This window comes from Sesamum indicum, linkage group LG6 (genome assembly GCF_000512975.1).
Source record: "Sesamum indicum cultivar Zhongzhi No. 13 linkage group LG6, S_indicum_v1.0, whole genome shotgun sequence".
NCBI lineage: Eukaryota > Viridiplantae > Streptophyta > Magnoliopsida > Lamiales > Pedaliaceae > Sesamum > Sesamum indicum.
This window is the reverse complement of record NC_026150.1, coordinates 22047205-22068793: the sequence shown is the minus strand read 5'-3', so window position 1 is coordinate 22068793 and position 21589 is coordinate 22047205. Positions and strand designations below refer to the sequence as shown.

The window sequence follows — 21589 nt, the reverse complement described above, 5'->3', positions numbered from 1 at the left end:
TTTTATTTACAACAATAAATTCATAACAGTTTATTTTCAACATTTGTGAACGCAATCTTAGTACATTCTTATCTTATTATCCCAAAAGAGAAAAAGAAAACCTTTTAGTTTATCAGAAAACCAAAAAAGGAAACTGTCAATAAAATATATTTTCCTAAAAATATGTTATAAAATCATAAACTTAATACTGTTATTTAAAAAATTATTAAAAGAAAATTACATTTACGTCGATCGACCTTCTCCCGCTCCGCCGTCCGCCGTCGTAAACCCTATCCTCCACAACAGTCAATTCCTCGCCCACTCTCTAACGTACCGTCTCTTCCACCACTATTATCATGTTGAGCTACTTCTGGATTCTCCTTCTATTCGAACTCAATTCCTCGCCGACCACGGCAGCGCCGATCGTCTTGCCTTGTTGGGATTGCCCTTCGCGTAAAGTTCCTGTGTCCCCGCCGCCAGATCCGAAAGTCAATTACCGCCCGATCATCGGAATCCTCAGCCACCCCGGAGACGGCGCCTCTGGGCGCCTAAACAACGCCACGAATGCATCCTACATCGCCGCCTCTTACGTTAAGTTTGTTGAGTCCGGTGGCGCTAGGGTTATTCCTCTCATCTACAACGAGCCGCCTGAGATTCTTCACAAAGTAATCGCATTTCTGAAATTTATGTTTGCAGCTTTTCAGTGTCATTTACACGGGTTGCGACTTACACTTACCGATCACATGCATGCATGGAATTGCTCCGCAACAAATCGCAAAAGACTAAGTTAATATCGCAATACCTCCACCGGGAAAAGAATATACATCGCATTAGCCCAATTGAAGCCACACATGAAATTAAATTTAATTTCACACTACTTGAAGATATATATATCCAAAATATAGCTTCAACTATTTTCTTCAAAAATAATTTTTTCAGACTATTTAATTTCAAATGAAAATTAAGGGAATAAGGAATCAGGACTCACAAAAAACCGAGTGTAATATTTTTCTTGGGAATAACTCAATATTTCAGTATAATTAAAAGTAACTCATTTAATTTCGTTGATCTTAGAACAGTAACTATTTGGATTAAAAAAAAGAAGAAAATTTAGATATTATTTTACAAATCAAAAGGAGTAGCATAATTATTTCTAAGTGGGATATTATTTCGTTTAATATATATTGATATTTCTCTAAGCACAATTATTTCTAAGTGGGTAAATTACATTTTTCCCTATTTCTATATTTCTACTGTTCTTCCCCTTATGTTAAATTTTGTAATATACATTGCAGAAACTCAAACTCGTGAATGGAGTGCTCTTGCCAGGAGGTTCGACCAAAAGGGGTGTCCACTTTGAGATTGTCGAGTCGATTTTTAAGGTACATGCATGGCTGCCTGAAACCCCTTTCTCTTCTCTCGCCCTCCTCGTTATGCCGTCAGTGGAAAAAATGGAACTTGCAGTGATGGGAGTTACATATGTTGTATGCAGAGTGTTCTTCTGAAGAATGATGCTGGAGACCGTTTCCCTTTGCTTGCCATCTGCTTAGGTTTTGAGCTGTTAGCCATGATTGTTGCCAAGGTAAGCTGTCCAAAGACCTGCTATTGATACACCACACACACGCACTCACACTAGAAGAATTCAGATGTCTGTTTTGCTTTGAAATCAGTGGTTATGGGCAGATGTTTTTGGCGTAAGTGAGCAGAGCCCTCTCTGTGTGAGTGTGTGCTGTATATTTAGCTTGCATAGAGGGTCTCTGATACTAGGAAAATTCTTATCTCAATCAGGTTCGACTGAACCAAATCAATCACATGATAGCAAGTGTGATGCACTTGCCATGTGATTGGTCATTTTCTGTCAACTGCACACCAATCACAACATAAGTGTATTGCACTTGCCATATAATTGACTATAATATTTATCTACTTTATGACCAAGTCCGTTCATCCATATAATGAGTTAATTAACTTCCATGTGTCTACCGGTGCATTGTTTTCCATTTTCACAACCTTGCTAACAGGACAGGAGCATCCTGGAGGAGTTTAATTCCAAAGATGATCCGTCTCCCCTGCACTTTAAGAGACACTTAAATATACATGGAACAGTTTTTGAAAGGTAAGCATCAGAGTTGATTTGGGAGTAAAGTTCTCATTTGCTGATATGTAGCATTTCGACTATGGTCTAAAGTTACCATCCTCAGTTCATTTTTATGATAATTTTTGGATTCATAACTTCACTGGAAACGAATTATCATTTTAGTTCATCACATGGCTTTGTATACAAGAGTTGGGACATTTGCTGCTGGATGTTATGGTATTCTGAGTTAAGATTGCATTCCGGTTGCAGGTTTCCACCACTTTTGCTAAAGAAGCTGACTGTCGATTGTCTTGTGATGGAACATCATCGTGTGAGTGTTCTTTCCGTTGTCATGTGATGGTACTTGCCCTTTTGGACCTACAAAAGTAAAATATCCGACTAACAATATGTAATTTCTCTTGCCTAAAAAATGTTTTCCTCTCCTGTCACAGCACGGGATATCACCAGAAAGGTTTCGCAAGAACAAGAATCTAAAGAGTTTCTTCAAGATCTTAACAACTAGCACATGCAAGGACAATAAGGTACTGACGGCAGCCTCTCTGTGGTCCATTTATCTTAACTTTGCATTCCTTTCAAGTCAAAATTGATTTCAACCGTCGTCCTAATGATGAATTTCAATCAGACCTATGTTTCGACTGTCCAGGCTCGCAGATACCCCATGACTGCTTTCCAGTGGCACCCAGAGGTATTATATTCGTTAACGTGATCTTAACTTCTCTTTCCACACAGCATCTACACGGGGTAAAGCAACCTTTGGTGAAATTTTGGGTTTCTGAACGTCATTTTGAGCTGTTCTGCTACAGAAAAACGCCTTCGAATGGGGCTCACCGAAGATCCCTCACTCAGAAGATGCAGTTCAAGTGACTCAAAATGTTGCCAACTTTCTTGTGAGGTAAAATTTTATCCTAATTTGCTGCACTAAAACCGCCAATCTGGAGATATGGTGCCCGGATCAAGGATTGCAAGCAGTCGATATTCGATCATAATTGTTTAATTTTAGATGTGTGTGCTAACTGTTGTCTTCTTACTCGACATCCCTTCTTCCAGGGAGGCTCGGAAGTCTGTGAACAGGCCGTCGTCTGTGGACGTGCTCGATAACCTCATATATAAATACAAGCCCACTTATTGTGGAAAGGCTGGGTGAGTATCAAAACCTTTCTCTGCTTCTGTGTGTGTTTTTTCTGGGGGGTTGTTTCTCTGTGTGACAGGAGTATGAACATCAATGAAATTGTTTTGTCATGGTTGCAGGAGGGGATTTGATCAGGTTTACATTTTCAAATAGTCCTGCTCCCTGGATGCGATAGTTTTGAGTTGTTGGTAGAAATAAAATGGATTGAAAGAAATATAATGTATATCCAAGAATCCAAGAAACACATTCATTACCTAACAATTTATGCACTCCTTCGTGTTCGATAGATTGATTTATTATAATAGTTTGATCTTTTGAATGAACGAAAACGAGTGAAAATGTCGTCTTTATGAGTTCTACTTTAAACTCTGTGATTAAACCGTCAATATTTGTGTTTCGAAATCAAATTTATCAAGAGTTTTTAATCTTATTAGCATAAATGGAAAATTCTAATTAAAATTGAATTTGAATTAATTGTATACTTATCGTACAATTAAAAAAAAATGTTCAATCACATAAAAATTATATTATATATGTTCTGAATGGTTCGTTTCAACCAAAATTGATATGAATACAAAAATTTCTGCATAAAGTGGTTTAAAAGGTTTACAAATATTAAGCTGTTAAAGGTTTATTTTAAAACTTATATTTCAGGTTATGGAGAGATAGAAACAAAAAGGGAGAAAAAGTAAAAGATAAATGGAAATAGAAAATAAGTAAATTAAAGAATATATTTGTGATCCAAGCACGTGCGTCGTAGTGATCACGTGACCACAGGTGGTGCCCTTGGGGTATCAAAATGCCCTAAAATCCCCAAATTGGTGGCGGGAAATCAAAAGCCCGTTTGAGAGGGAAAAACAGAAGGAGAAAAAGCTTAGTCCTTTCTCCGGCCCCGTTTGGCGAATCCGACTCGTTTCAACCGGACAACGAAGATGGCCGAAATTGAAACCCTTGGTATTCTGGACGAGATTCAATCCATCGTCTCCGATAAACTTCTAGTGGTAAAACCCTATAATTCCGAATATCTCTCTTCATCGTTTTTGTAGATGAAAAGAAGCTTTGACTTTCTGATTTGCAGCTACCGTGCTTAATAATTTCCGGATGCTATGATTTTACTGAAAGATTTTCGAGTGAATCTGTTCTGCTGTACAAGTATAGGTTCTTATCCCTGATAAGCCTTGGAATAGTTATCCAATAAGATAATGAAGAAGAAAGAAAATGAACTTAGAAAAACACGTGGTTACAAATTAGATAGAATTACTGCAGCACCGTCATTGAGTCATGTTCTTTGGGTGTTAGGTTTGTTACCAGTTATGCTCTTTTCTTCAGGTTTCCTACAAATGGCTGAGTCGAAATTTTTTGGTTTCCTCTAATGCTGCAAAGAGGTAACCACAACACATCGGATTAGTTTGCCTTCTTTTCATGTGCTGTTTTTGTTTAACATGCTGATGTAATTTGGTGCATTTTCGGCTGTAGGCTGCTACAAGAGTTTGTTGAAAAGTATGGAAATGGATTAGAAGTTATTTACTCTTTATCCGGCTGGCTGAAGAATAACCCTTCAACTTACCATATAACGCTCGTGCCCAAGCATAAGCTTTCAGGTGATTTTGTAATCAAGGAGCTCTTTTGGTCGGAGCAGAACATAAATGTATAAGAAAAGTATATTAACTTTATAAGGATAATTTTATTGTTTTGGTTTCAAAAAATATTTGGATGGAAAGTAAATAGGAGTTTCTAGGGGTGTATGCTGTCGGTTTCAATTGGTTTTAGAGGGAAATTTTACTAAGACGAATGTTTGAGCTGACGGAGACAACAAGATTGTGTTTGTTGTGATTATTATGGTTACTTCATCCAGTTTCAAGGATAATGCTGAAGAAAATACTCCATGGTCCATGCTTTCTAGAAAACTTCTTTTCTGAATATGTGTGGAGAAAGACCGTTTAAGTTCCACTTTCGTGACACATTCATTTCCAAATGCACAGATGCAAAGCAAGAATTTGATGAGAATTGCTCCATTCAAGTCTACAGTGTACAAGCCTGCCTTCCTAAGGATCCAGCAACCCTTTGGAATCATGAGTTTGTCCAAGCTGAAGATCTCTTTAAGCAGCCCCTCACACTTGATAATTGTTTGCGCGATAATAGGTCAAACACCTATTCTCAAATTCTCTATTTGAGCAGTTAAAACTGTTTCTGTAATGTTAAACTTAGTTATGTTAATAGCTTGCTTCTCTTGCATAATGGTAAGACCCATTTCTGCATTCACTCACTCTAAATCTTGTCTAATTTCTCTTAGTTCACTAATAGGTTTTGTGGAGTTTCAAATTCATTTGTTAAGCGAAGTGTTGGACCTGCTGGTGGAGCAGCTTTTTTCACTGGTACTCAGCAGGTGAAGACCCCAGGAGGCCTAGGGTTAGCTAAAAGTCATTCTGTTCAACAAACTAAGGCAGTTCCACAGCCTCAGCAGACAAATCTTCAGCAATCAGGCCCTAATGCTGGGGTACCATCACCTGACATTGCAAAAACTGTAAAAACTGAGAGTCATGTGAAAGTAGATCGTGTGCAGGGAGCCCAACTTGCTGGAGATAAAGAAAAAGTTTCCCAGTTGCATTCTAACAACAGAAAGGATCAAAGTGATAAAAACTCTTCTGGAAGTGGAGGTGCATTGGCTAGCATGTGGGGTCGTGCATCTGCAAAGTCTAAACCTGATGCTCCCTTGGGGCAAGCCAACAACTCCAGACAAAATTCTGCTGGTTAGCTCCTTCTTTACTCGCTTGAATATGACAATTTTAGATTTCTTTGTATTATTCTGTAAAGGTAACCAGAAAGAACGAGCGATGCCTGTGTATGCTAATTGTTTCTGATTCATCTAATATTCATTGCTTTATCTGGCTTCAGCTAGTGCAGAAGCTCAAATTTTTGTGTGTGAATCAGTTGAATATGGCAGCAGTGATGAAGATGGGCAAGATTTCAACATAAAGAGAACTTCCAATGGTGAAGGTGGTAGGAAGAGGAGAGTTGTATTTGATTACTCAGATGAAGAAGATGAATACCGAGATGCAATAAGTTTAGCATCGCCGGATCCTCCTAAAAAATCTGCTCTATGTTCAAAAGGTAGGTCAGATGCTTTAGGACCAGGGTGTAACTTAAGTTTTGAAGAAAAGGAAAATAAACCGAAGGTCAATGAAGTCAAAGAAGCTGGTGTAGAAGCTAAACAGCATTTGGGAGAAAAAGTTTCAGCCACAAGCAAAAGCAAGAAGGCTGAATCACCCACTTCAGAGAAAAACCTGAACCATGTCCCTGAAACAGATGCTAGTTTGAAAGATAAAGTGGCTGATGCTGGGCCTAAAAGAAGAAAAGTGTTGAAGACACGGATTGATGAGCGTGGAAGAGAAGGTATTATCATAAATTTCTGGTGATGCTTTGTTCAGTCTGGAATCACGTTTAATTATTATATGTTACTAAATTAATTGACCTGATTTATTTATACTTGTTGCTCCAGTTACTGAGGTTGTCTGGGAGGGTGAGGAGCCAGATACAAAATCTGATAGTAATTCAGGAAAGGTTGCTGAGACCAATACAGTGAAAAATGCTATTAACAGGTTAGATGCTTATGTACTTGACCATTTTTTATTCTTCAGTTCATTTCTTACTATCTTCAATTTTTAGGCTTTGATGTGAGATATGTCTAAACTGAACTAAATTCATCTTATGCATTTAATGTCTCTCTGCATGATTAGACCTTTAGAAATTGATGAATGTATAAAGATTAAAGGTTGAGCCTCCTTTTCACTTGGAGAATTGGCTCATGAACTAATCAGAACAACTCCCTCACGACATCGAAAACATGCATGCATATACCCACACATGCAATCTCACATAAGGCCCAAAAGAGAATTGCTTTGTTTGTCCTTGTCGAAGGGCAAACTGGCTGTTCTTGCCCTTTAGGCCCATGATTTAATTTAAGATGAAGATTTGTATGATAAAGTGATGAAGGAAACTATTCATGAAATGAAAGAGGACCAGCAGCATGCTGGTACCTGTTTGTTTGACTTATCCTGCTCGATAAATTTTTGTTTCTGTGTTATAGGCATGAAGGGAAGATGCAGCAGCCCATAAATGATTTTGAGTGTTTGCATAATTCTCTATTTTTTATGCTGTCTGTTGCTTTGACACTGCCTAATGCTATGTTGACTCTGATTTCAGGCCTCCAGTGGCTAGGAAGTCACCTGCAGTGGGGAACAGCGCCCCAGCAAACCAAGCAGGGAAAGCTGGAAATAAAAAAGCAGGAAATAAGGATCCTAAGCAAGGGAATATCCTCTCATTTTTCAAGAAAGTTTGAGCCCATGATTCGCTACATCCAGCAAAGGTACCCGATGGATTTTGTAAAAGCCTTTAATCTTGTAAGTATGAGTTCTGTTTTCTTATAGATTTAACCTTCTCAGCTGGTTGAATTTGCATCCTCGTGGAGATTGTTATATGCAGTTCCATAGAAATTGATTGAGTTTTAGCTATATCTTATCCGTTACCATTTACAACGCTTGTTTCTGGGCATTCATGTTTCTCAGTTCAAAATTTTAGGCAGCAAAGCTCGTTCCCAAGTCATTTTTGCATGCGCAATCACATTATCAGCAATCTCTAACTGTTGAAGTTTAGTACCTCAGAGTACTTGAAGTATTCTAGTGCACAACCAAAAGAAAAGGGAAATGTATTATAGCAATGCTTATGGTTGATACAATTACTTGAATGAATCATAATACGAAATTGATTACATTTTCTCTGTTGAATACCAGACATATTTTCATCCTAGTCAATTTCTTGAATAGATAGCGTGATTCGTTGAAGCAGAAGCATGAAAGTTGTATTGTATTGACACATATTGTCCGATAGCATTATTACATCTGTTATAAACCACATAATGATCCATAAAATGTATCGTTGATGACAAAGTTGGACGATGGCTACAGAGCAGATTGCAGATTCCCTTTCTCCACAACATGTGAAGGTATATGTATAATTGAACTCCAAATTTGGCAAATATCGAGCATCCCTTCGTATTTTCAGGAACTTCGTATCAAGTTCTTTGGCTCGCTCAAAACATACTTTGGTAATTCATATCTTGCACCTGCTATAGATAGAAGTAAGAATAAAGAAGGATTGAAACATCTTCAAAGCAACAAGAAAAGAAGATCAGAGAGATATAGCCCAGTTCAAGTTACCTCTTTCGTCAAAGCAAACTGTCAAATCAGGATTTTGTACTATGATACCAGCACTATCAACAATTGCCTGAGCAAGTGTAAGATCAGCTTCTGCTGCTGCCCGGAGTGCATCCCATATTTCTACCCCGATATAAGAATAAAATCAAGAATTTTTCGTCTTTGAGGAGACGAATAAAAGCCTTATATACCAAACCAAACATGGGATGGGACCACTGTTTCTGACTTGGTCAGAATTTGAGATAACTATGTTGACATCGGTTGAAGTTTTAACTTATAATAAATTACTAGGTTTTGAGGAATTATACTATATTCTTTGCAGTTATATTTCTACTACAAATTGTTTGTTCAAGATTAGATGATTGAAGGGAGGTCTCCAAGTAAGAAAATCTTTTGAAATATGCCTAACTGGGGTTTTACCTTTGGTACCACCATAGTGAGGAGCTGTGTCCCAAAACTCTTCCCTTAGCTGAATGAGCTGACTTTTTGTAATCGGCTGTGGATGTTTCCAAGCTTTTGGCTTTCGGATCTTTTTAGCAGTTCCTGTAAAGATTGTAATAGCACTTCATCAGTGCAAGCGCTCAGGTCTAGAAGTCATGGAAAGAAAAGACACTGCAAAACTTCAAAGGGAAATGATCAATCAAACACAAAACATAGAACCTCAAAGTGAACATGTCAGAATTCAAGAAATCTGTCTCACCCTCAGCTTTGGTTTGCGACGATCCAGCACATCCCATGTTGTCCAACTGTATGCAACCCAGCGTGTAGTCAGAGAGACGACATTCGATAAGATTCATGCTATGAAGAGAATGGTGGTATGTATGTGCATGGAAAGAAAGTTCTCAAGTGTGAAAACATTGAATTTTGCTTCTTCCGGGAGTTCCCTTTTCAGTGTTCAGTTATTCTTTTGCAACTTTAAGGAGATGTCTGTGAGACTCGCCAGAACCGACAACTGCAATTCCTCATTAAGATCTAGGATAGGCATGTTGTCAAGCGGAAGACAGACATGACTCTTAATAGAACTAATCAAGAAACAGACAGAAAGAAAACTCACCAGTTACTATGTTTGGTTGGTGATTCTTGCTCTGATACTCCATGTACATGGATTGAGTTAGCTTTGATGGGCTCTTTTTAAGGATTCTGATTAGGCCAAGTGACCTGGGAAATGCTGTCCACAAGGAGAACACAAAAACGAAAAGTTAAGAGTAGTTGGCTGTCACCTTTCACTGCCCGTGATCACAGTTGCCAAGGTTTATCAGTTGAATATGTATTGTCATGAATACACCTTTTTTATCAAGTTTGTGAACCATCCAATAAATTGTGTTGAGGTAATGTCTATCTACAGTACTATAGCAGGAAAAGTAACGATTTGTAAACCTCGCCGTCATCCAAAATCTTTTATACATATAACTGCATGGGAGAATTCTTATACAACTAATAATTAGAAGGTTCAAAGACTCGTATCATAACCAATGGTGGATTCGACACCAGAGAAAGATGAATGAATTCATAGCATTCAACTTGTGAACATTGAGGCTGGAGGATTATACCTGGAAAAAGCATCATGGTAATCCTTAGTAGTTAAACCCCCATAATTGATCAGCATTTGTCACCAGGACACATGATTTACAAGATGTTGTACTGTTTAAGGCCACTAAATATACTGGGGAGTCGAATATTAAACCTAGTTATAACACAGGCACAAAACCAAGAGGTGATCTTGCCCATACATTGCTCTGCAAATTCTGTTTGTTTGCAATACTCGAAAGAGTTACATTGGATGAGGGAACATAAATTTGCCCAAAGGTGATGCTGCTGAAGATGTGCTAGACTAATCAAAACGGTACGAATCGCCATATTTGCTTCTGAAATTGTAAGGGTCATACTTTGGATCATAGCTGGTTGACTTGATTTCAGCAGGCTTTGGCTCCAATGCTGGTGCTGCAAATGTTGCATCTCCACTTTTCTCTCGTTGACGATGCTTTGTTCTTTCTTTCTGGCTCTTAGATCTTACTTGTCCATACTGAGGAACCTCACCAGATCCATAAAACTCAGCGTATTCTTGTCTTCTGGAAGACCTGTGCTTGCTTGATAGAGAAGGGTCTTTTAAGCTGGTGGATCTCATTTTAGGGGGTTTAACGTCTGAGAATCTCTCACTAGGCATTGGACCGTGGGCCTGCCTGGTTTCAGAAAGAGGAGTAGGAGCACACTGTTTTAATGCGGAAGAAGGCTGAGCTTCATCTTCAGGCATAATGAGAGAATCTTTCAGTGGAGTGAGACCTCTTCTGGGGATCATCTTTCCGCTGAAACGCGAGGGGATGAACTGAAGAAAGATGCCACCTAATGCTTCCGGTGCAAGTTTGGTAAGGTCCCAGACCAATTGCCCAAATGATGGCCATGCAGCTTCTTGATCTTCCTTGACAGTCACGTCAATAGGAGTGGGCATCTCCTTGCTTACTGATTGCTCCTCGATTTTAGTTCCAGTATGCTCTTTCTGCAGTTGTACATAATGGAACACTTATCCTTTAATCCATCTTTACATAGAGACTTTCAAAAGTAAACCTGACAAATCACAGAAATGCAAAACTAGTTTTCTTGGTCCATTTAATTGAACATTTGGCCAGTGGGAAGGGGTTTTGACATTTTTATCTTGAGAATGTATTAAAGGGGTGCTGAAACTTTCACAAACCACAACTGATAAATTCTGTGGCTATTTGCTATACTATATTTTTTCCATTTATCACTGGGAAAAGACAGCTCGATAAGGTAATAGAAGAGATGGAGCTGAAACACTGACAAACTCTTGGGTAAGATTAAAAAATAGAATGCAAACTTTACACTTGGAGAATATACCATCTTGGAGAAAAAAGAACCACCAAATCCTTGTTGGAGTATGCATGAAGCATACCCTATTAAGATAGCACCAGCAACCATAAGAAGATCTGCATGAAATGTCAGATCATTAGAGCCAGACAAAAATGTTTTCATATAAAACAATAGACTTCACACTGGTGGCTCCTTTTCTATCACTAGAATCAATCTCAATCTGACATCAGATATTGACTAATTTCACATAGTTGACAGTTTGAAAGCGGAGATGACATTAGTTCTGCAAAGTGCAGCCATGTCTGATTGGAGATAAAAGCTTTCCAGCAAATAGGACACAATACAGATATTGCACAGTTAACTCAGATATAAAGTAAAAAAAAAATGATTTAATCTTTAAGTTTCATCGTTCAAATAAACTCCAGCACTTGGAACGATGAGTTTCCTTGATTTTTTTTATTTTTTTTTTTAACGATGAGTTTCCTTGAGTTAGCATTATAAATGACTAAATGACCCGGTCCAACAATAATATCAAATAGAAGCAATGTTCTACTATTTCTCATTTGCATGTACGGGTCTATTTGATTCAGAGCACTTATTTCGTCCATAAAATCCACTGATTAGAACATTACTAGGAAGAACATATATTTCTGTTTGCAGTTTAACAGAAAAACTTTTAAAAGTTTAGATAAGCATAATAAGTTACTGCAACTCTGATCACCGATTTAAGGCAAAATTAAATGTGTCAAGCACTTAATTTAGCAACAAAGATGCTGAACTTTAAAGAACACGTGTAATCGCAAACACTTGAAGACAATCCACAAACCTGTAGGTGAAACGGAGCTGTTTTCATAATCACAGTCCTCTTTATTTAGAGAGATTTGACGAAGAGCTGCATTGCCCCTATCAATAACTAACAATGAACAGGTAGGCCTAACATATATGACATCAAAATCATTTGAAAATTTTGCATCTTCACTTGGTCCATCCCTGTATCCAGCGACATTTGATTTTCCCCCAGCAATAGTTGTCACACCTGTAATTAGAAGTCCCAACTTAGATTATTCTCCTAAATTCTACTTCTTTCTTCTGAGGATGCTAAGACAGCCTCTTATTTATAAGTTATTCAGAATTAGTGATTTTACAGCATCTAGCATACACTCAATTTTTAGAAACAAAAACTCAGGTAACACACAAGTATTGCAAACACCTGCTTCTCCAATCTTTCTAACGGCAAGATTTGAGGTATCAGCAACATAAACATTCCCTTTATCATCCATGGTAACCCCCTTTGGATGATTAAAGCGAGCGTCACTAGGTTTTCCATCCACATGGCCAGTGTGACCCTGGAATGATCCTGCAACCAATCTTGCCCTGCTATCTGCATAAATTGCAAAACTGACAGTGAATTAAGAAGCCAAGAATCAGATAAAATATAACATAACTACAACATGTAAGAGGTGAAAGTTTTTGGGTCAAGTACATCCTCAATTGTTTGTGTGAACACATAATCTTTGACAATTAAAAACAAGATATGAGATACAACCCTTTCCTTAAACAATCTCAACTAACGCAACTCCAGTTACCGCAAAAGATAACAAATAATGATGCATTCACAAGTCCCATAAAACAAGAGTGATGACATGAAACAGTAGAAACTAAATCATACGTTATTTGTTTAAAAAGTAGGAAAAAAGCAGGACCAAGACAAACAGAGTTGCCACAGCATAGAAAATTGATTTTTAGTTATCAATCTTGGATAAGCTCAAGAAGGTGATAACTAGTGCAAGGAAATAGAGGAAAAGCTCACATTGGGATAATGGAGGCGTAATTCGAACAATGTTGCTATTGACAGCATCGACGGCAAAGAGCTCTCCATCTTGTGAGACGCGGATGGAGTATGGAACAACCCCAAGTTCATTCCCTTCAACAACAGTCTCAACTAAATATCCATCTTCGAATTGAAGCACATTCCCATCTGCAAGAAGGCCAATAATGCAAGTATACAGGCATATTAATTTTAATCTTTCCAAACATTGTTTCAGCTAAAGTTGGATCCCATCATTAGGAATAAAATATGTCCTAAAGATTAGAATAAGCCATAGCCATAGTTGTTAACGGTGCTCATACAGAAACAGAGACATACGAACAACAATTAAGTGAAAAATACAAGAAACAAGAATCTAAAACTAGCAACAAAGAAAATTAACGATGCTTGTTCAACCTGATTGATGGGGCGTTTTGGAGGAGGACCTAGTCCATTTCACAAGAGAGGACAAGTGCTTTATCAACGGCCCTGAATCACATTTTCCAAAAATAAATCAAGAACTCAAGAACACAAACTTCTAGACGAAAAAAAGAAAACCCATTAAGCAAAGACGCAAAAAATCCCATCATTCTGAATCTTTTTTACTGTTTCAGTAAACATAACCCCTTTTCCCCTCAAAAGATTTTATTAAAAAAAAAAAAAAGTTACCAGCAGGTGCAGCTTCAGCTTGAAACTCAAACACACAGGCGACAAACGGGCCTAGCAGAACAAGAAACACGAGGGCTGACCTCATCCCTTTTCCCAGAAGTTCAAGCTCAAAAAAAGATATATGGTGTGCGTTGTGCGCAAGAACACAAACTTCTAGACGAAAAAAAGAAAACCCATTAAGCAAAGACGCAAAAAATCCCATCATTCTGAATCTTTTTTACTGTTTCAGTAAACATAACCCCTTTTCCCCTCAAAAGATTTTATTAAAAAAAAAAAAAAGTTACCAGCAGGTGCAGCTTCAGCTTGAAACTCAAACACACAGGCGACAAACGGGCCTAGCAGAACAAGAAACACGAGGGCTGACCTCATCCCTTTTCCCAGAAGTTCAAGCTCAAAAAAAGATATATGGTGTGCGTTGTGCGTGCACTTACGCAGATCAGAAACAGCAGAAATCAAGAACTCCCACAAGAGACTGTTCTAGCTTCTCTCATTTAAAGGGTACATGAAAAACGAAGTACAGAAGCGTAGATTTAAGCACATTGACGACGAATTTAGCTTAAAGCCCGGACTGTGTATAAATGTACCAGTTTGGAAGCAGCCTTTTCACACGGCCTTTTTTTGCTCTCCTTTCATTGAGTTTTTACGGCAGCTGCTTCCCTTTTTTCAAAAAAAAGATTTTGTTAATTCCACAGGTGAAAAGTACATCTTTCGATGAATTTGTGAGAAAATCCAAATGAGTACTGTGCGGTCACTGAAAACCGCTTTTCGTATAAGCTGATTTCGTACGTGTGAACGCGGTAGCTTATCCGGAATAATAATGATATGGCCGGTGAGTTCAAATATGACCCACCCGGTGAAACCTTGTGCTTCAATGCCGTGGGTTCGGATCCTGGACAAAAATCATCACCGGGTAGGGTTGGGGCCCGAAACTCCTCCCCCCCCTCCTTTTGGTTGGAATTGAAACACTTACAAATCATAATAATATCTTTAATTTAATTTAATTATCATATAAATAATTACTTATTTGATCTTATGAATTTAAGTTTAATAATTAATCAGCTTAGTATGAATAAAACTCGATTTCTTATTAGGAATTAGTAATTCAAATTAGAATTAATTATCAATAATTATATTTACTATTTATAAAGAAAATAAATATTATAGTTACAAAGTAACAGTTTTAACATTATTGTGCTAATTTTTTAATATTCTAAAAATATTTTTTAATTAATAAAATAATCAATTTATTTATCTTTCTTAAAACTTGTATTAATTTAATTATTTAATTTTTATTTATAATATATTTTAAAATATAAAAAATTTATTTATTATACGAACGCAAAAATATATACCACAACTGTTAGTATAAGAGAAGGGAGCAATATGGGCCGCCCTGGCTTGTCTTAAAGCCCATGTTGAAGCCCAAATTCTAAACAAAAACAATCTTAATTTGAAAATTCAATATCATATTTTTGTATTTTATAAATTTATTATTTAAAAAAATCAGATACTGTTTAAATATTTTAGAAAATGAAATATCTTCTAAGTTAAAGTTTAAGAAAAAAAGATATAACTCATGTAATTTCAGTTGACATAAAAATTTTAGAATAAATTATCAATTAAAAATTTAAGGTGACACGTAGTTTGTTTCATAAATTCGGAGGAGATTACTCATCCACGTCCAAGAACAATTCTCAAACCTTTGGATCCACATTCTGAGTGAAGAATCAGGTGATTATTTTCAAATCATATATTGTATTCACTTTCTTTTAAATCAATAAAAATGCATTTGTTCATATTTTTTCTCATCTCATAATTATATTTGCAAACTGAAAAATTTATGTGATCAATATCAACTTGAACATGGTCTCAACAAGTTTAACTTGCTCGAGTTGATTAATAACAATAAGTAAATTAGTCAAATTTTGTATTATAAGATTAATAATTTTATGGGATAATTACATCTATATGTATAATTTATTATTTATTTACACACATTACTCGTGTCTTTCACTTAATTATAAAAACCATTCCCAACAGTTAAAAAGTATGGGTAGTTTGTATAATAATATTAACGTTTTTGGGGAGTGTATGGGTACTTTTTTAAAAATTATTTATCCAAATTTGATCCCTCATGTTTTCCTCTCATCAAACTTAGTCTCTCAAATTCGTTATCTTTCCATTAAAACTAACGGATTTCTTGAAAAAAAAAAAAAAACTATTTTTGCTGCCCAAAGGATTTAAAACCAAGACCTTATGAAAAAATTTAATGATTACCACTCCACCAAGTGCGTTACTTAATTATTTTTCTAAATGAAATATTACTTAATAAATAAACTTAATTAAAAAACTATTTCTCCTATCAGAAAGACTTAAACTTGAGACATTGCTACTCTGCCAAGTGTACTACATAATTAATTCACTAGATAAAATATTACATATACATTAATTTTAAATAAAAACACGTTAACACATCTCAAAATCACGTTGAAAAATTTTATGTATTTGCTCATAACTTTTATGTATATTTTTAATGTACTTTTATGTATTGTGATTTATGACATTGTTACATTAATGTATAATGTAATATTTTATCTAGTAGAAGAACTACATGGTGCATTTGGTGGTGTAATAAAAGCATTGAATCCTTTACACAATGTCTCAAATTTGAATCCATTTGGTAGTGGGAATAGTTTTTTAAGTAAGTTATATTTATTAAGTAATGTTTCATTTAAAATATTAAATAAGTGATGTATTTGGGGGAGTGATAAAAGTTTTGAATTTTTCCATAAGGTCTCGATTTTGAGTCATTTGGGCAGCAAAAACAATATATATATATATATATTTTTTTCCTTCAAGGAATTGTTAGTTTCAAGATAATGAAAGGGACAAAAATATATTAACACGACGGAATAAGTTTGATGAGAAAGAAACATAAGAGACCAAATTTAAATAAGTGGTATGCCTGAGGGATCAAAAGTAATATTTACCCTATATAAAGGAGTGTAGGTATAATAATTACGACCTATTTAAATAAAACACAATAATTCAGTGATATTATGATAATCTAATATTAATATAATATACGTGGATCGAGGTGGAGCCGAATAAACAAACTTAATTTAGAAATTAAGATATTACCAAATATATTTTGATTTTCAGCACCAAAGTTGGACATAAAATAACTAATATTTTTCTATATGAAGAATTAAAAGAAAGTTACCTAAGTACACATATTTTTTTTCTTTATAAGTCTCATTACTTCTTAAAAGATAATAAAATTTTATTACATTAATATTTGACCAAAAACAAGCGTTTATCTAAACTTATTTCAAAATTTATACTTATATCAAATATCTTAGAGTTGGATTTCATTAAAATAATTAAAATGTTTACTGAAAAATTTTATTAAATAATTTATAATATATTTTTAAATATTTTGCAAAACATTTTAATGTCCCATTTGAAATTGGAGTGGAGCAGAGCGTGACCGAGTCGAACTTGTACAGCTCAGAACTCTCTATCATACGTGTTATCTGCTTATTGGCTGTATGCGGTGTCTCGGTGTCTACATCAGCAATTCTTCTATTCACACCCAAACACTCCCGATAATATAAATCTATATATAAATAAATCGAGAAATATCAAACTGTAGAATTGGATCTCTGAAGTCCGATCGATTTCTCCGTCCTGGTTCGTAATTGTTCTTCTCTCTGTCTCTGTTCAGATCATTCGAAGAGTTTCAGATCTGTTACGTAACCTAAAGTTTGTGTGTTCATCGAATTATATAGTGTTTTATCTTTTTTGTTTTTCTTTTCCGTTGTTTTTGTTCGATTTGATTAGTTTTCCTGTTGACTTCAGCTTTGTTGAAATTGTTATGAGATTTGGAGAAATGAAAAAGGGGATCGTAGAATAGATCTTACTTGGATTACAGATCTACGTCACATTCTGCATCTGATTGCCTTTTTTCTTTCTTCTTCTTTTTGTTTGGTGTGTGTTAGATTATTTTAGTTTGATTTTATTACGGTATCGCAAATTTACTGTTAAGGTAAACTAAATCATTATCTCTCGTGTATCTGAATTGGTATTGCTGTTTTTCAGTTATTTTTCTTTCGCTGCAGTATTGGTGGCCTGACGTATGCGAGTTTATGTTTGCTGATTTAGGTTTAATACTTTAGTGGCTCTTTGTTGTAAAGAATGAGAACCCCGCTAGGTACATGGAGAGAGTTGTTTTGGCGTACACCGAAAGTGTTCAAGGTCTTGTTGCATAGGGCAGGAATCTAAACATAAGACTTTTTATGGAATGAGCAAATAACATCTTCCTCTTTTAGTTTTGCAAAGATATCTTGTGCTTAGATCTCTTCAAACAAATATGGTTGAGTATTAAGCAAAATTAATTTTGTTGGAAAACTTGAGAGCGAATTTGGAACGCTAATTAGTTGTGAGGGAAACAAGTTTATAAGTTTATAACAAAATATTATGTGAACGTGGTCTTATTGTGCTAAAGTTAAGTTTCTGATGCATCAGCATTTGAATTATCCAATGCCCTCTGAATTGTATGTTGTCCTTGTTCATATTGCTGAAGGATTTCGCTTTCCAATGTGACATGCAGTTGTTGAAATAGTTCAATCTACAAAAATGGGAGGTGGATTTAGAGTGCTCCATTTGGTTCGGCCCTTTCTTTCATTCCTGCCCGAGGTTCAGAGTGCAGACAGAAAAGTTCCTTTCAGAGAGAAGGTTATATACACTGTAATATCCCTGTTTATTTTCCTGGTCTGCAGTCAGCTGCCATTATATGGCATACACTCCACAACAGGTGCAGATCCATTCTATTGGATGCGTGTTATTCTTGCCTCAAACAGGGGGACGGTGATGGAGCTTGGAATCACACCCATAGTGACCTCTGGACTGGTTATGCAACTCTTAGCGGGATCAAAGATCATTGAAGTTGATAACAACGTGCGAGAGGATCGAGCCCTTTTGTAAGTATAACAACTGGCGTATTATGTTCTTTGTGTTTTAGTAATTTTGGTTTGAATATAGTGAATTGTATAGGATAGCACAGATAGGTCTGGCTGGTGGATTCTCTTGAGCTCTTTAATATTGTTATTGGTAGCTTGTGAGTATTTACAAATTGGACTATACTTAAGCAACGTAACTTGGAACTTTAAACATAATTTAGCAAGACTGCTTTGAACTCATAAGGGTAAAAAGATACTGGGCTTCGGTTTTTTGAGGAGCCCTGATATTTCTGTATCTACTTGTATCTTTTGCATTTCAAATTTATCTGGAGAGAATGTGCAGTCTTACATTTTGCTATATGTGCAAGTTAAGTTTTTAAGTCATGTCCTCTTATCTTTCATGGGATGTTTTGGAATGTTTCAAATTAGCAATAGACACAGCGCTTCTTTATATTGTTCAATCTTCTATAATTACTGTCTTGGTGATGATTATTTTCCTTTCTCTATTTACCAGAAATGGTGCTCAGAAGTTGTTGGGCATCTTGATAGCAGTTGGGGAGGCTGTTGCATACGTTCTTTCTGGAATGTATGGTAGTGTTAGCCAACTTGGAGTTGGGAATGCAATCCTTATTATTCTGCAACTTTGCTTTGCTGGTATTATTGTAATTTGCCTGGATGAACTTCTCCAGAAGGGATATGGTCTGGGCTCTGGTATTTCACTCTTCATCGCAACCAATATTTGGTAAGTGGCGACTGTTCTATTTATTCTGAATTCGTTTATTTGAGACAAGAGCAAGGGTATTTACCACTATAGAGTTTTCTTATTTAACAGTGAAAACATCATCTGGAAAGCATTTAGCCCAACCACCATCAACAGTGGGCGTGGAGCTGAATTTGAAGGTGCTGTTATTGCATTATTCCATTTATTGATAACTCGGACAGACAAGGTTCGGGCTTTGCGAGAGGCATTCTACCGGCAGAATCTTCCCAATGTTACTAACTTGCTCGCCACAGTCTTGATCTTCCTTATTGTCATTTACTTCCAAGGGTTCCGTGTTGTTTTGCCTGTGAGGTCAAAGAATGCTCGTGGACAACAGGGTTCATATCCAATTAAGTTGTTCTACACTTCCAACATGCCTATTATTTTACAGTCTGCACTTGTATCCAACCTCTACTTTATTTCCCAGGTAATAAACTATTCCCGCTGTATGAATGCTTCGGGGGAGATTTATTTCTCGAGTATTGATGCTAGTTATTGTTGTTTGTATTCCCACAGTTGCTGTACAGGAGATACAGTGGAAATTTTCTTGTGAACCTTTTGGGGAAGTGGAAGGAATCTGAATACTCTGGTCAATCCGTCCCTGTTGGGGGTCTTGCTTATTATATAACTGCACCATCAAGGTAAGTAATGTTGTTTTCATGTTTCTGTGTTGAAGAGCTTAACTTGGTTTTAACTCCACTCACTTTTGAATGATTTCTGTTGTTTTGCAGCTTGTCAGATATACTGGCCAATCCTTTCCATGGACTATTTTATATTGTGTTTATGCTGTCAGCATGTGCTTTATTCTCAAAAACATGGATTGAGGTCTCAGGATCCTCAGCTAAAGATGTTGCTAAGCAGCTGAAGGTATTTTCATACTCATTTTAATGGTTTAATCTCCGTTTTTTTAAAATTTTGTAATAGCCCAGTATTAAGTTTCAAGACAGCTTTGGCAAAAACTCCCATTAACTGCCTTTAAGCAGCCATGAATTTATGCACCATAAAGAGATTTGTGTGGGTACGAGAATCAAATATATTCATCACATGATTGGCATGAGCTTAGGTGTTTAATGTTTCCCCCTTAATTTTAGGTATATTTTTTGCATTTCATGTGAATATATATTTAACCTTTTCAGGAATGGCTTGGATGCCATTTTGAGCATTTGAAAAGCACTAACGCCTGTTTTTCTCAGATCAGGTCTCTTAGAATGATGCTGATAATATGCGAATTTGAATGTTGTTTACTATTTGGTTTTGACCTATGGGATTTCTTAGCATATTGCTGAAAAAATTGCCTTGGTAGGGGTGCTGTCATCTAGTAATAGCCTAAAATTCTCCTTTCATGTGGAATTTTATTTTTGTTTTTTATGAGATAGATGATCACCTCATTTAAAAACTTGAACTGTTAGAGAGGATGATAATTTAATGTCAATATCTTAACATACTCCATTCACATGCAAACTCTGCACGTGAAACATTTCTTTTCTTTCATAAATGGATGGCAACGAGATTTGAACCCAGGACCTCTTTGTTAAACGACAAGGTTACACTAGGCAACAAACTTCATTATCACTTAATTTGTGTGTATGGTAATGAACTTTCTAGTCTTGCATCAGTTTCCCCTGAATCAAGACTGTGAAGATCATGACAAATTGCTTAAGTTTTCCAAAGTGGATTGGTTATGTGGAATCTTATTAATTAAAATTAAGGTAATATCTATCTTATCAGAACAGGTCTCTTTCACTTGGGTTTATTGCTTCCTCTGTAACTCTTGTTCCCACAACAATCATAACCTTCAGAGATACATTGAACAGAAATCTTATTCTTGTTGGATGTTCCAATGACAATTGAGAAATTAGAAATGTTAAAATGTAACCATAACCCACTAGCAAGAAGCATCATCTCTCATCATTCATTCAATTTCTTGCGGTTTGGTGATTCCTGAACATGGTACTCTGTGGGCCAGTTGTGCATGAGAAAATATGGCATCACTGCAGAAACATATTAATAGATGATTTTGTTTGATATAATAATCTTATGATTGGAAAAGGAGTGGGAACTTAGATTGTAGCCATCTTTACTTACACTTTTGGAAAATTCTCAGGAACAACAAATGGTGATGCCTGGACATCGAGAATCCAATTTAC

At 36.1% G+C, this 21589-nt stretch overlaps 4 protein-coding genes and 1 pseudogene across 8 annotated transcripts in view; 3 read left to right on the top strand and 2 right to left on the bottom strand.

Moving 5' to 3' along the window:
- Window positions 196-3398, top strand: LOC105165461 (annotated as a pseudogene).
- On the top strand, window positions 4020-7808 carry LOC105165459. 2 transcript variants are annotated; one of them, XM_011084478.2, is made up of 8 exons: window positions 4020-4207; window positions 4536-4591; window positions 4683-4807; window positions 5189-5348; window positions 5511-5956; window positions 6138-6599; window positions 6706-6805; window positions 7410-7808. In XM_011084478.2, exons 1-8 carry the CDS (start codon window positions 4139-4141, stop codon window positions 7543-7545), a joined length of 1554 nt encoding a protein of 517 aa, XP_011082780.1. In that variant the 5' UTR covers window positions 4020-4138; the 3' UTR covers window positions 7546-7808. The 2 variants fall into 2 exon arrangements, with proteins under 2 accessions (XP_011082780.1, XP_011082779.1); XM_011084477.2 differs by having other exon boundaries at window positions 6102-6599.
- On the bottom strand, window positions 7951-9811 carry LOC105165457 (ubiquitin domain-containing protein 1). 3 transcript variants are annotated; one of them, XM_011084474.2, is made up of 5 exons: window positions 9474-9811; window positions 9120-9165; window positions 8840-8962; window positions 8423-8542; window positions 7951-8331 (listed from the first exon to the last, which is right to left on the bottom strand). In XM_011084474.2, the coding sequence occupies exons 2-5, from the start codon at window positions 9154-9156 to the stop codon at window positions 8264-8266; spliced, it is 348 nt and encodes a 115-aa protein (XP_011082776.1). In that variant the 5' UTR covers window positions 9157-9165; window positions 9474-9811; the 3' UTR covers window positions 7951-8263. The 3 variants fall into 3 exon arrangements, with proteins under 3 accessions (XP_011082776.1, XP_020550271.1, XP_020550272.1); XM_020694612.1 differs by lacking the exon at window positions 9474-9811 and having other exon boundaries at window positions 9120-9465; XM_020694613.1 differs by lacking the exon at window positions 9474-9811 and having other exon boundaries at window positions 7951-8328; window positions 9120-9465.
- LOC105165458 lies at window positions 10098-14468 on the bottom strand. 2 transcript variants are annotated; one of them, XM_011084476.2, is made up of 8 exons: window positions 14127-14467; window positions 13722-13842; window positions 13470-13541; window positions 13056-13223; window positions 12456-12626; window positions 12072-12281; window positions 11273-11361; window positions 10098-10913 (listed from the first exon to the last, which is right to left on the bottom strand). In XM_011084476.2, the coding sequence occupies exons 2-8, from the start codon at window positions 13804-13806 to the stop codon at window positions 10251-10253; spliced, it is 1458 nt and encodes a 485-aa protein (XP_011082778.1). In that variant the 5' UTR covers window positions 13807-13842; window positions 14127-14467; the 3' UTR covers window positions 10098-10250. The 2 variants fall into 2 exon arrangements, with proteins under 2 accessions (XP_011082778.1, XP_020550270.1); XM_020694611.1 differs by lacking the exon at window positions 13722-13842 and having other exon boundaries at window positions 14006-14468.
- Window positions 17450-21589, top strand: part of LOC105165827 (protein transport protein Sec61 subunit alpha-like) — a 4311-nt gene continuing 171 nt past the window's right edge. The window contains exons 1-7 of the mRNA XM_020694238.1: window positions 17450-17471; window positions 18334-18703; window positions 19197-19424; window positions 19515-19869; window positions 19959-20083; window positions 20174-20309; window positions 21547-21589. Coding sequence (XP_020549897.1) covers window positions 18360-18703; window positions 19197-19424; window positions 19515-19869; window positions 19959-20083; window positions 20174-20309; window positions 21547-21589 — 1231 coding nt within the window. The 5' untranslated portion in view covers window positions 17450-17471; window positions 18334-18359. The remainder of the gene's footprint in view (window positions 17472-18333; window positions 18704-19196; window positions 19425-19514; window positions 19870-19958; window positions 20084-20173; window positions 20310-21546) is intronic.

Coding starts and splice junctions, on each gene's coding strand:
- LOC105165457 (XM_020694612.1), bottom strand. CDS start 9,216: ATGAATCTTATCGAATGTCGTCTCTCTGACTACACGCTGGGTTGCATA. Junction 8,963..9,119: donor GTCGCAAACCAAAGCTGAGG/GTGAGACAGATT, acceptor CAATCTTTACAG/GAACTGCTAAAAAGATCCGA. Junction 8,543..8,839: donor TCACTATGGTGGTACCAAAG/GTAAAACCCCAG, acceptor ATATCGGGGTAG/AAATATGGGATGCACTCCGG.
- LOC105165459 (XM_011084477.2), top strand. CDS start 4,139: ATGGCCGAAATTGAAACCCTTGGTATTCTGGACGAGATTCAATCCATC. Junction 4,808..5,188: donor GCCCAAGCATAAGCTTTCAG/GTGATTTTGTAA, acceptor CCAAATGCACAG/ATGCAAAGCAAGAATTTGAT. Junction 6,600..6,705: donor TGATGAGCGTGGAAGAGAAG/GTATTATCATAA, acceptor TTGTTGCTCCAG/TTACTGAGGTTGTCTGGGAG.
- LOC105165458 (XM_020694611.1), bottom strand. CDS start 14,090: ATGAGGTCAGCCCTCGTGTTTCTTGTTCTGCTAGGCCCGTTTGTCGCC. Junction 12,627..13,055: donor TACGCCTCCATTATCCCAAT/GTGAGCTTTTCC, acceptor CAATTTATGCAG/ATAGCAGGGCAAGATTGGTT. Junction 11,362..12,071: donor CAGCTCCGTTTCACCTACAG/GTTTGTGGATTG, acceptor CATTTCATGCAG/ATCTTCTTATGGTTGCTGGT.